General features: G+C 38.8%; 1 protein-coding gene across 1 annotated transcript in view; it reads right to left on the reverse strand.

Moving 5' to 3' along the window:
• Positions 1-2,239: 2,239 nt before the first annotated feature.
• LOC146550937 (sterile alpha motif domain-containing protein 10-like) overlaps positions 2,240-13,949 on the reverse strand; it is a 64,401-nt gene continuing 52,691 nt past the window's right edge. The window contains exons 4-5 of the mRNA XM_085259525.1: positions 11,984-12,124; positions 2,240-3,892 (exon numbers count right to left, since the gene is read on the reverse strand). Of these exons, the coding sequence (XP_085115651.1) occupies positions 3,870-3,892; positions 11,984-12,124 (164 nt within the window). The 3' untranslated portion in view covers positions 2,240-3,869. The remainder of the gene's footprint in view (positions 3,893-11,983; positions 12,125-13,949) is intronic.

Here is a 13,949-nt window from a genome sequence, read left to right on the forward strand (position 1 = left end):
TTTGTACTAGTTTTCTGTATTAACATCTGAGGGATGCCAGTAAAAATTAAATTCTCTAGCTGTTTAAGTTTATTCCATAGAGGAAATTCACTCAAGCAACCGTTAAAGGGCTTGTCAACAGATATAGCTGATGAGAGGGGACAGAGTGTTTTTCATTCAATTTCAGTGCTGTCATATGACTAAGATCCATCTGATCAAAGTCACTAGCAGATAACGATAAACAATCTGGTAGAAGGGTGTCAGCTTTGGGGTATTTTAGCGAATAATCATAAAAGAGCAGCTTTCTGAAAGGAATTCATTCATCTACAAATGCCACACAGAGAAAGAAAAGACACTTAACAGTAAACAGCATCCAATTAACTGCACCATCGAACCATCTGCGCCAGATTTTTTTTTTCCCGTCAAGCTTGAGAAAGCTACTGTTCACCGACTCTGTTTATCATACATGTGCCCTGTTATTAACAGGTGAGATGCTTCATGTCTCTCAGTAATTGGATGCCAATGTGTGTGTGTGTGTTTGTGAGTGTGCGTGCATGAATGTGCATGCAAGACACAATAATCGTGTGTAGCACTATTTTGCATTCACAGAGTCAGAGTCGTCACAGATGGACCCACAATTCAGGAAGCACGTGCGACTTCTGGAACAAATATTCAGTAACTGTAATTCAAATTGAGTTAATTTTTCTTAAAAAAATTATTTTTGAACATTTTTACGCACTTGGAATTATAAACACACTTCATTTAAGGTAATAACGCCAAATTATAATTTCTAGAAGCACTTTTTGATTCTGAGGGGAAGTTTTGTGACCTTTTAAAACCAAGTGTTTGTGTTTGTGACTAATATGAAACCATTATACTTATTACAGAAGAGAGCACTGCGTATTATGCATAATGTTAAATACAGAGAACACACAAATACTTTGTTTATAAAATTGAAATTATTAAAACTAGAAGATATAGTGAAATTACAGACATTATTAATTATGTTTAGGGCAAAAAATAAAACATTGCCTCTGAAGTTACAAAGATTATTTGTATTGTGTTCAGAAAATGGGGATAGTAGAAGGAAGTTTTATTTTAAGGTTTGCTCGGACCACTCGAAGGCAAATGAGTCCAACTGTTATAGGTATAAGAATGTGGAATTCTCTCCATGATCATCTTAAGGGTTGTACAAATGTTTATCAATTTAAAAGGTGCTATAAGAATAAAATGTTAAACCAATATGAAGAAGATTCAAATAACAGGAGTTAATTATAGAAAGAATTATCCTTTTTAATTTGCTATTTAGTGGTATTGCTGATTGCTGATTGCTGTTTTGTTTTGTTTTGTTGTGTGTAGAATAGTGTCAGAGTGTATTTTGGTTGTCAGTGCCTACTTGCATGGTTATAGATAGGCATTAATAAGAATTTATTCTTCTTCCTGCTTCTTTTCATGCATGGATACAGTGTCATTTTAATTGAAACAAAGGTTTGTGTGTAGGAAATGAATTACTGTTTTACCATGTGTGAAACAAAATAAAAAGAAATGTTTCTATGCATTTTCATCTTTGCTTATGTATAATGAAGGTAGAAACCCACAAGTTGCATTTCTCTCTGTTTAGCAAGAAAATAAAAATGTTATTTCACAGTTTGAGCTACATATTCATTTTTTTAGAAGTCTTAAACATTATTTGACCATCAAAACAACCTTTTTAACAGCTTCAAAACTAAAAATGGAACTGCGTTGCATTTATTTTTGGATGTGTCTGGTGTATTTATTTCAAAATATCCAAACCAATTTCCTTTCCAAGAGAGACTCGGGTTGATTTGTCGAAACAGAGAGGACAATCTATCGTTTGGCTCTGTAGCCATTTTGATAATGGGAGCACTGCTTGCCAAAAATCTGTTTCCAATCAGACGCTGTGTTTCAAGAAGGGTAGAGGAACCAATTGTAGTTTTGAAAATTATTTTAACTTAAATAACTTAAAATATCTCTCTATCTTGGAAAAATATTGGATGTTATATTGTAAGACTGACTAAATAAAGGGCTGATTCATAGGTTTTGGCGGTGTATATCAGGCTGAAGTGTGATTATGTTCTGGGGCTTGTTTTTTTTTGTTTCTTTTCCATTCTTTCTTTTATGCCTTCCTTTGTCTTGTCTCCTCTTTTTAGCGTCATTTGTTGTGCCCCCCCCCCCCATTGTTATTTTACTGTCAAATACATGCATTTCAAAGGCTGCCGATTAAAAACTCAACTAACAATTCATCTCAGTTAGTTTATTCAAAAAACATGATGACAGCTTTCATCATTTTCCATTCCACTGTTGAATCTGTAAAACAGAGAAACATTTTCTCCTTTTGCAGGTCATAAATCATCAGTCAATGTAAACCAGTATTTACAGTACATTTTTTCATCTAAAAATAAAAGTGTGTTTTCTTCCCATTTAACAGTCGATATCTCACATTACTCAAAGCGTCCTTGTAAAAGGACAGTTGGAAGATGGTTGGTGCAGATGTTTTGGAAGTTGTGTGTGTTTTTTTTTTTTAACGTTTCATTTCACTGATTTAGTCATCCGTCTTGAGCATCATTGTCATCGTCGCTGTCTGCTGTTGCCTAGAAGGACATCAAAGGTGCTGGTTTCGTTCACAGTGGGAATCTCAACCGTATCTTGTTTTCTGACCATTTGACAGTACAGCGTCACATCAGGGAGAGAAACAAGATGGAACACAAACGGAGGCCCATCCTTCTTGTTGTATCTGTGTGTAAGAGGTGACATACAGTATACATGATCACAGACAAAGGACTGAAACTACAAGGCTTGCAAGTACTGCCACTGTAGAGGGCAAGGTGTTTATTTCCGTCAGCAGACACTCACACGGTGCATCCCATCTCTACAGATGTGCATCTTCTTCACCTTTTAGCACTAGCATTATTGCTTTATCAAGCAATTATAATCTCATTAACTCTGTGAGCCCCTTGGATCCATTTCATTAATAAAAGACCAAAGAACTGTTACAGTATACACACATTAAAGTGTATGTTACTCTACAATGCTCACACCCTATAATATATATTTCTAAATTCTCACTGAAATACTGCAGATTAGTCACAATACAAAAATTTTATTGTGGGAATGACATTCAGCCTGAAGTGTTAATGTTCATCTTCCAAGCCTGCAAATTCTGACACCGATGTCCTGAGAGGAAAATGCAGTGTGACACCTGGGTGAGGGGTTGATTAAACTGGCATTAGTCAAATGCTTTTAACAAAAGCTCTAATTACCTTTGAATACGCTCATGGTTGTTACTTTACAGGGAGATAAAGATTAAATGTAAGGTTCCATTGTCTAAATTGTAGCTCTGCCTATAAATCTATGGTTACATCCACATTTCCTTTGCCACTGGGCCAAATGCTTATTACAAACTAAGTGAAACCATGTCAAAAAATAATTCATTCAATAACCGCTACTTATGTCAAATACATATAATTTCAATAGCTACTGCTGAAATGACTCAATCAGTGCATTCCAGCTGAGAAAGGAAACCAAAAGGAGATTTGCTATGACCGAAGATATACCCGCGCCAGGCAAACATCATCACAAAGATTGTTAATCTTTCATCTTTTCATCTTATCATCTTATCGTATGTTACAGGGGGTAACCCTGCCTAGAGCGGGGTTTTTGTCTCTGTCTCAGTGTCTGTAAACCCGATTGGCCGTGTTGAATGAGAATCCTCCAGACTGGTTGGCATGTAGTCTATAGGCTCGTCCTCTCCCCTTTCACTCGTTGATTCTCCGCTCACATATTTGAAGACAGCAGCTCTTCCATGGCTCCTAGAGACGTATTGTGACAAGGGATGAGGGAAAGGGCCACTAAATGGATCCAGGGATGAGCTAAGAGAAATTTCCAAAGGAGGCTGCAGAGAGGGGAGAGAAGAGAGGGGAATACATAAATAGGATTCACATGCAAAAGAGGTTGAAAGTGCAGCACTAGTTTGTTCTTACATCATACTCCTTTGTGACCTCAGTAAATAGTTAATACACATTTCTCTCTTGGTATGCTTGTTCTGTATGCACTCAGTGCAAGTCTGTGCTGTCCTGAGAGCACAGATGTATCTAAGAGTCTCTCTAATATCCAAGCATTTGTCTCAGTAAGGATGCCTTATTGTCAGCAACCTTTCATTGTGGTTTTGGTGAACTGTAGATGGATAAATGGAAGGACCAGACACATCTCTATAATCCTGTGTCAGATTTCCCCCCCCCCCAAGATACTATTCATCGGCAGTGGATAGTCTTCAGGCCTGGTTCAGTCTCCTCAGGTTTTTTTTTTTTTTCTTGGGGGGGGACTGCACAACGTATAGAGATACAGCATGCTCTAAACTTGACTAATACCTCTTTGGGAATCACCATGTTGGTGTAAAACTACTATTTCATGGCTATCAAACTGTGTTGTTGTTTGCATTTTTCATAGGTTCAACTAAAGAAGTGGGGGAAAAAGACAACCACCGAACAACAGAATAAAATTCATGCTTGTTGTTCCGAGTACAATATACAACCACATTTACACTAGTGTGAAACTTTTGTAATTAATCTCTGTTGATGTAATACTCTGCACTCAGTCACAGAGCAACAGTCTCCAAAACAAACAGTCATTTGGACAAGCACTGGCAGACTGACTAAGAAGTAGAATAATGGTACTAAGTAGTGAAAAAGACAATAAAATGGAGATGAATAAATTATTAATAATTGGAGGTAGAAAAGGCTACAAAGCTTTACAAAAAAGGGATTTAATTAGCAAACCTTTTTTTTTTCTCTAATTATCTATTCTTGGGTCTTTTCAAACAACAGATTCAACCAGGTGGTTTCCCTGACAACTAGCCAGTTTGTTGCATCCTAAAATGACACCAGTGTCAGCAGAACGGCAGACTTTTCTTTCCCAGACTGTTGGCATTTCAGCTCCAAGCCCTCCTTTTCTGATTGCCAAGGAAGAGACAATACCTGTCTGTAGATTTGCAGCCAACACAGACAGATGTAACGTAGAACCGTAGTAAACCTCGACCAGGAAACAACAGAGGGACAGAATGGAAAAGCAGACAGGACAGAGAGGCGCTGATATGACTTGAGGCTTGCACAGACAAAGAGAAAACAGTTTCTGTGATAGAAATTCTTTTAAATGAGCTCCCTATGGAGTCGTCAGAGCCTAGATGAAGCAGAGGAGGGGAGGTGGGTGGGAAGACGGGAGGGATGGGGGTGAAACGCAACTGAGCAAAATTTGTTCTGAGGAGAAATGACATGTTCCTCCTTCTTCTCTGTCTGTCACACTCAGAGTTTCATTCATATTCTAATTAAGCTGGCAGGCACCATAGGGAGCTCCGAGTAAAGCTGTGCAAGGATGGGCAACACACAGAATCGATTCAGAGCAAAAAGGTTACCAAGGCAGTCTCGTAAGGCAGCCAAAGTGCTATTGACAGGGTTTCTTTTTGCATTTGGGGGTGGGTGGTGTCTGGTGTTTTGTAGAGGTTAATTGCAACTTCATCAGTTTTAGATAATTACTGGAAAGAGTCTAAAATATGGCAGATGGCTGCATACAAATGCACAGAATGACTGATGAAAAATTGATATGTTGAAGAAGAAGGTGGGGGGGGGGGGGGGGGGGGGGGTTCTGACAGTATGTTATAAACATATTATTCGCAACCAGTGGCTAAGAGGAAGAGGGAAGGTGGATCTCCCACTGGGCTCTGATGTGAATCCTCTCTCCCAAAGCATTAAAGATGTTACAACCCCTGCATGGTTTACGTTGCCCTAAGAGAGCTGTGGCTCTGGGCTTTGAAAGACATCAACCTTACCTTTCACTTGCTGACTAAAGTAAAGCAACCAATTCTACCGAGAACACTTGAAATGTAGTGTGTAAAAGTACAAATAAAAGATCCACACACACAAAAAAAGATAAGGCACCGCACCATTCCCAACAGTAGCAGGGTTGTATACATGAAGAGCAGTATTGTATGCTGCATAGTACTGCCAGGACGGATGCGCTCATGTATAAATTTGCATTTAGCTTTGATGCTGGGATGTAAATCTACATTCTTTCAAATGTTTTGCATTTCAAACGCTTACTGTCTGCAGACTTAAAAAGTGGATAAAAAGTTTATAACAGTGAATTCCAAAAGTTTTTCAGTCTAATATTAAACAATATGTAAAGGAGTGAGGTGGGTTATGCTCCAAGAGTCACATCATTGTGAGCTGGACTTTGTTTTTAACCATGAAATGGACCCTGACTATCAGAACACATTTATCTCACTGGAATCAGCCTCTGTATGGTTGGATGGGTTAGATAGATGATTGGTATTTTATATGCAAAAGATTACTATCAATTCCCTTATTGTTCATTTGACTGATCATTACTCATCACTGACAATTACTTGACTATTATTTACATGCCGTAAAACGAAATAAAACATATCCACTATCTGATAGCTGTAGGCCCCCTTTTTCCAATTCAGATGCAAATTCTATTCCCTGTTTTTTAAGAGGTTTCTGTGAAACTGAACTAAGTCATTTCATGTTGTTTCTGGAGGGTAGGAATTATCATAGCGTAACACATTAAACCCTGGTTTAGCAAAGAGCGTAACAAGATTTCAGATAGGGGAACATGAATCATTTTCTTGCATGAACCAAACACATCTACCAACAATGTGACCACAGACCCCCTGAAAACAGGGAGAAGAAGCTATCAGGAATGATCTTAAAATCCCCCTTTCTTATGACTTCTGCTAGACCGCGGATGTCAGCAGCCCTCAGCCTCAGCGTGTCATCTGTCAGGAGAAATCGTCTAATATGAACATGGTGCCAAATAAGGCAAAGAGGCACTTGGAAACCAAACATCCCCTCTGAGAGAAACTTGGCCAATTTCAAAAGAGCACTGGAGGGGAACCAGAAGCAACAAGACTCTTGGACTGCATGAACACATCTTATTAGGTGAAGGAGGCAAAATGAGCTATTGCAAAGCAAAAAATTTCATGTCATGTTATCAAAAATGCCCATATATAACAATACAGTCAAAAGAATAACTGAAAACATGCCAAATGATGTAGGGTTCTTTTTTTCTCAAACATGAATATATATGTATGCCTTAAGAGTTTACCTTGGGCTTTTTAGTGTCCCAAACAAGTTATGTATTTTTAAAGCACAGTGATAGGCTGCTTAAGGTTCCTAGTTTGAATCTCTTGCCCTGCTTGGGCCTTTCTTTGTGGACTTTTCTTGCTTTCTCTCTGATTAGGATAGATTTCTTCAAGGTACACCGCCTTCAGCCTAGAATCAAAAGACCCGAATTATAGGTTAATTGGTGATTCTTAATCGATTATGGCTGTGAGGCAGGTGAGTTGTAAAGTGCTTTGAGTGGTCAGTAAGTAAGACAAGATCCATTACATGGATCTGCAGCAATGACTGAAAATGAACTGTGTGTTTTCTAAAACATCAGTTTTATTTATGTTGTTTCCATTCATGTTTTATATGGTAGAAGGAAAGAAAAAAGAAGCCAATGAGAAAAATCTAGCAAAGTCTTTAGAAGTGAATATCAGGAGTTTAGGGAGGAAAGAAAAGGCTTGTGAGGACTTTAAGAGATTATGTGTTCTTCCGAGGCTCACAGGAAGGGCTGCTATTACAGAAACCAAAAATACCTAACCATCGAAGTCACCACAGCCAACCTTTAAAGGGCAGAGTAGCAGTTTAGTCACGGGCTTTCATGAAGTTGGGTGACTTGTGAAAGACATCTTAAAAATGAACATTTGCAGCTGGTGCAGTGGAGGCCAAAACATCCCCCTCCAACCATCCCATCTAGTGTTTTAGTCTATTTTTACATTTCTGCACCTCCAGTTTTATTTTGCTATTTTCTCAGGGCATGGAAATATCATGAAATGTTTTAATTTAATAATCAAAATTTACAGATGGGGAACATCTTAAAAAAAATCTTTCCACAATTTTTATGGACATCAAATAACGGACAAACTTCCCTTTTATCCACAGACAAGAGTTTTGTTTTTCACTGGGTATCGCATGCAGAAGAGCATTTTCAACCATAATTTGCAGCCAAAGTAATCTCATTCTTGGCTGAGTGTGAAATGTTATTACATTGCTTTAAGCAACTGAGCCTGCTTTACGCAGATTAACAAGAAGCAGAAAAGTAGGGCCCCGTAGTCAGAGAATAAAAGTGAAATCAGATCAAGTATCAATGTCCCTTTATTAACCTCTTCACCTGTCTCATTTCTTTATCTCTGTGATCTGTTCATTTCAGTTCCAGTATTTTTCTCTGTTAAACACTTCACCTCCAGTCTCAGCTCTCTGTCCTCCTTTTTATGGCACACTAGTCTTGTCTTTTTCACCTCTCCATATTCAAATCATACCCTCCAGGTGTTTAGGTGCTCTTTTCTATAATTTGTCCCTTTAATTTTGTATCACAGCTCTGTTTCAGCTTTTTTAATGAATTGGAGAGAGACAGAGAAAGTCTGCACTGCTTGTAAAAGCTTAAGAATTACTGAACAGAGCCTTCTACAATCCTGACATCAATAATGTGAGGGCCTTGTAAGGGTTGCGTTAAAGTGTGCTATCGCGGCTCAGATCAGAGACAAGCTCCCATCAGATTCAGCTTTACTGCTGCATCTGTATTTTCACCCCCCCCTTTTTTTTAAAAGTTATTGTGAGATCAATATTTAATTTTTGGTAAATCCACTGGAGATGAATCAGACCTGACAGCTGGTATGACGGCTCTGCTAAATCACCCCAGAATTGAAAGTGTATTGGGCGAATCATTCAGGGAGAATAGTTAGAAATGTGTGTGGAGTGAGCAAAGATGAACAAGTCTAAATCCTAATATGCATTAACCACTGAGTGAGTCTGCTTCTTTCTTTCTTTCTCTCTATCTTCCGTTTCACCATCAGCATCCTTCTCCACATCTGACTCACAAGCCAAAACGTCAGCCTCATTCCCTTTTCTCCTCACATCAGCATATTTTTTCCGTCTTAACCCAGCCCCACCTGGTGACTGATCCACAGAAACTTAATTCCATCAGAAATATATTTTACTAAAAAATTGAAATATATATTTTTTTGGTAGGGATAAAGGAAGAGTTTTGGAACTTTTGGAAATAAGAGGATAATCTGCGGGCCATAAATGTCTCTATGAAGCTTTATGGCAAATGGTAAATGGACTGGTTCTTATGTAGTGCCTCTCTACTCTACCTGAACACTCAAAATGCTTTAAACAACATGCCTCATTCACCTAGTCACACTCATTCATACAAGCACTTTGTGTCCAACATTCACACTCTGATGGATGCATTGGAGAGCAACCTGGTTAGTGTCTTGCCCGAGGATTTTTGGCATGCAGACTGGAGCAGCCCCGCGATCGAATGACCAGTCTTCTGATTTGTAGGTGACATGCTCTACCACCTGAGCTACAGGCACACCAAAATCATACAAAAGCAGTGGGATCAGTGGTTTGGATGAAAATGGTCAGGTAAGTGACAGCCATTGGTGTCTTATTTCTACAGCCATGTTACTGGAATGGTTAAGATACAAGTTGGCTGAGGCACTGACAATAAACTGCGACGTTTGACTTTAGGCTAGAAAACAGCTGTGTCTCTTCCTCCTCTACTTCTGAGAAGTTCTGACAATAAAATTGTGGATGACTTTGACACTGGTTACATGAAGTTGATTGCAACATTAACTTGTTTTTTAGAAAATGACAAGATTGTTATCTTACACTAAACCAGTTTCAGTCCAGACCTTCACCTTTTCCTGAGATGAGCACCTCATCAGCACCTCATCACATCACACCACCTCATAACACTTCTCATTTCATTTCAGCCACTGAAACATCCCCATTATCGCTTCTTCCAAGGGTTCACACCTCGACCTGCCTTTATCACCTTTGAATACCCTGCAACCCTGTGAAACTCAGGTGTTTTATGAGTGCACCAAATTAGCTTGGCCTTATAGCTTAAAGTCAGAGGCTGCTGAACTGGGAAATTACATTTGCATTGCAATGCATTTTCCAGTTAATAGAAGTTTCCAAAAGCAATTCTGCCTACCAGTAAGTTGCATCACATGTCTCAGTTTAATTCAGCTTAATTTAATACAGCATGCTTGGTTGGCACGCATGCCATCAAATGCACTTTTACATTCTTTATCTGTAAGTGAAGTGAATGAGGCAAAAAGATGAGAGGGAGTGGTCCATCCGTGTCAAACAGTACTGAGTGCTAACCTGAGACTGATTTTGTATAATTACCACTTCAAAGAAAGTGCAGCGCCTTTTACTGAAACAAATTAGAATTTAGTCTTTAGTAGTCACCCAATTCAGTCCTGTGTGCTGTTTCTTGTTATTCATTAATTACTGTAGGGGTTTTATACCAATTACAATTCTTAATTCAGCAACTCTCAAACATTTTCTGCAACCCCAACCTCTCACCCCGAATATATCTACATTATTGCTCTTTCAGGCACAACCTTTGCTTCTAAGCTCTAAAGAATTCATTTTTATTAATAGAGAACTACAACTCCAGTGTTTTCATTACTGAATGTAAATTCAAACTATCACATGATAATATTTTAAACCACATAAACTCTCTTCACTGCTTCCCTATATCTCAAACTGAAGATGATTTATCTTTATTGTTGTTAGTTTGTTGTAGATGTTTAACTGGCAAACTTGTCCATGCCTTGACAACAGTGCACAACCATGCAGGATTTTTGTACAGCTTCGTGCTGTAGCCCCAGATGTGTAGCTCTTCCGTCTCTCTGGCTCTGTACACAGCTTTATGTATGGGCCACTGAAAAATTAAAATTCACATAAACATATTTTCCCCACACTTACCCCAAAGTGGTCTGCAGCAAGTAGGAATATGCAGAAAACCAAACAGTAACTTCAGCAGCATGCATGATCAGATACTGAAAGTGGAGAGCTTGTCAAAGTACAAGGAGTGTTTCATTTACTTGTTTGTATCTAACTGGTGATTATAAGAGCCCTTGTGCCATCAGTTGATGATGATCACTTGATGACAAAAACAACTTCACTGCTCAGCCTGATTTAACAAAATAATCAATTTTAGACAAAAACACTCATGTTAAGGGAGACTGGGCATTTTTTTTTTCTTGAATTTTGCAGAAAAAGCTTTGTTCTTCAGGATAATCTGAAACCTCGAGACATTTTTTGTTTTAAGCTTGAACAATCTAGAAACGACTAAGGCTGTAAGCTTCTTGCAATTCCCCTTAAATGTTGCAGAATCCCTTTTATTCAAGGTATGTGCTCAGCTAGGATGTTGCTGCTTCTTGATATAGGTCATGATCTTGAAGATTATAGTGTTTAAACTGAGTGAAGGTGCCCCGCATTTGGCTTTGAATACAAACTCTTACACCAAGAAAAACTATGGCACTTATCATCATTACATTTGGCCTATTGGATGAGGTAATTCTGCTAAAGTTGGAATATAAAATGTACTGAAAATGTTGGAAGCTTTAAATAACCATATAATCGTGCTCATACAGAGAAAGGAGCCTGTGCACGTGTTTCCCTTTGATGCCACCCAGTCCTCAATGCGCACAGAAAACAATCACCGCAGCAGATAAAAAGAAAAACACTCCTTTTAAGACACAAACCACATCAACGTCTGAATCCAGGTCAGCGGTGCCTGCCTGAGCAAGTTTATTGATGGCTGGAAAATAAAAGAATTTACCGAAGTCACCATTCAGAGGCAGTGCAGCAAATCAAGGGCTCCCTTCAATAAAACCACACAGCCACAAACAATTGCACTTGAATGCCCAACTCCACGTATGTCACAGCAGGCATCAATGGTCTCACGCTGCCACCTCCCAATTTAACCAAGCCCAACTGCTCTTCCCCTGTCTCTTGTTATTGTTCCCTCTCTCACATCAATACACCAGCACACAATTACAGGCACAAAACAGAAGTGCACAGCAGCGTGGTTATTCGCTCACAAAATCTTGAGATCTTACTTCTACTAAGGAGCTGCAGGTTGCGGACCTCTTCTCTGACCTGCAGCTGGAGGACCTGTTGGAGGACCTCCTGCCTTAGTGTCTCCTGGACAATGCCCATCCTCTCCAACTTCTCCCCATTTAAACGCAGCAATGCCCGTCCTGCAAGGAACAGAAGGGAAACGTCAGGATAGTTTTCTCCACTAATTCAGAAAGTAGCCATAAAATAGATATTTCAGTGTTATCAGCTTAAAATTTTGATTTAGCCCTTGTAAATGAAATATTGTTTCATATAACCCTATGGGAAAATACTGACACATTTAACTACTACATTTACATTTGATAAAATGTAACAGTAATGTAGCTGCAAGAACATATCAGGACCCATCTCTTTGTGCGTGTGAGTGTTATAAAGCATCTATTAAATGTTGCAGTGTTGTCGCTGACATAAATAAAATAAGAAAAATATACATTTGATAGAAATCTGTGGGTTCCACATGTTTCCAATGTGAATTTTCTCCCAATCTCAAAAAAGAAAAGGCAAATGAAATGCACATTCTTATGTACATAAATTAGAAATGTTTTTTCTTTTCCTGGTCAGCACTTCAGCCACCTGGTGGCTAACAGTAAAAAGGCTGGCTCACACAGGCAGACTCTTTCTATGGCTAAGTTTTACTACAGTTTGGCAGTTAACCCTGGGGACACTCACATTTAACATACCATTACCCACAGTAAACAGCTTTTACAACCAAGCCGCACTCCCATGAACACAGACACAATATCAAACACTTGTATGTGTGGAGGTGCAGCACACAGAGAGCTTACTGAGAGTAGGAGAGCTACGTCCTTCGCAGGCGCAGAAAGAAGAGGAATCCATCATACCTGCAGCAGCTCTGTACGACGCCCAAATCATAATTTGACTCATTACTCATGCAGCTCTCTATATCACTCTATTCATTTCCATTTCATTGCCCTGCACATATCTTCTGTACCTTTGTTTTTTTCATTTTTCTATACCTGCATCATAAGTATGTTCTGGAGAAGAAAAGTCACACAGGTTATATATTGCATGTACAACCAGTGTGTATTTCATAGCTTGTAAACACCTTTCACATTTCCTTTCTGTTTCTTTTGCTGTCACACTTACACTGAGCCTCAATTTTTTCCTTTATGTACCCACAGTAATCAGTGAGCAAATCTGTAGGACGAGTGCAAAAGCAGAGGAGAAAGAAGGGAACACAATAAAAGCAAATAAAATCAAAAGAGGGAAAATGGATAGAGAATTAGACCCACATGCCCTCTGTCTTTTTTCTTAGCCCATAAAATATAAATACCCTTAAAGGACTCTGTAGTCATATTTTATAACACAGACTCTATGTTGGAGAAGAGATTTGATGGTGTGCTGCATTACACTGAAATAGGTCTGTTGTGACCCAGGCCCGGCCTGAGTGCCTCTAAAACCATCTGTTAAGAAAAATGTAACATGCCCCAAACCATATTCTTCTTTAACATCTTAATCACAGCAATTCAGATAAGTTATACAGCAAAAACCCTTCATCTAACCTAAAACCAGTATAAAAGCACTGATCTGGGATTGTGTAATTTTTCCAAATGAGTCCAACAGCTCTATATTTAGCTAAAGGAAACCTTTTGTTTCCATCAGCTCGTGTAGCATGGGCATCTTGACAGATTTCCATGTTTTTGGCTGCATGACTCAGCTGACTCATTTGCCGTTTAGTACACTCTCACAAATAAAAGCTGCTACTCTTTTGGTTCCAGTCTTATTTTTATACTCTACTATGGACGTATGTGTGTGTGAGTGTGGTATGTGAGTGTGGTATGTTTCCTCTTGAGGTAAACTGAAATACAATTTCAGACTAGAACAATGCAAAACAGTGAGGAACTATCTCAGCAAAAATGCTCTTTTAAAGCCAATTGATACTTTATATAACAGTGTGGTAGGACTCGACTTAAGCGGTCAAAGAAG

The sequence above is a fragment of the Mchenga conophoros genome, linkage group LG20, assembly GCF_057382185.1.
Source record: "Mchenga conophoros isolate Kocher_MC1m ecotype Shallow Benthic linkage group LG20, M_conophoros_male_GT1.1, whole genome shotgun sequence".
Taxonomy (NCBI): domain Eukaryota; kingdom Metazoa; phylum Chordata; class Actinopteri; order Cichliformes; family Cichlidae; genus Mchenga; species Mchenga conophoros.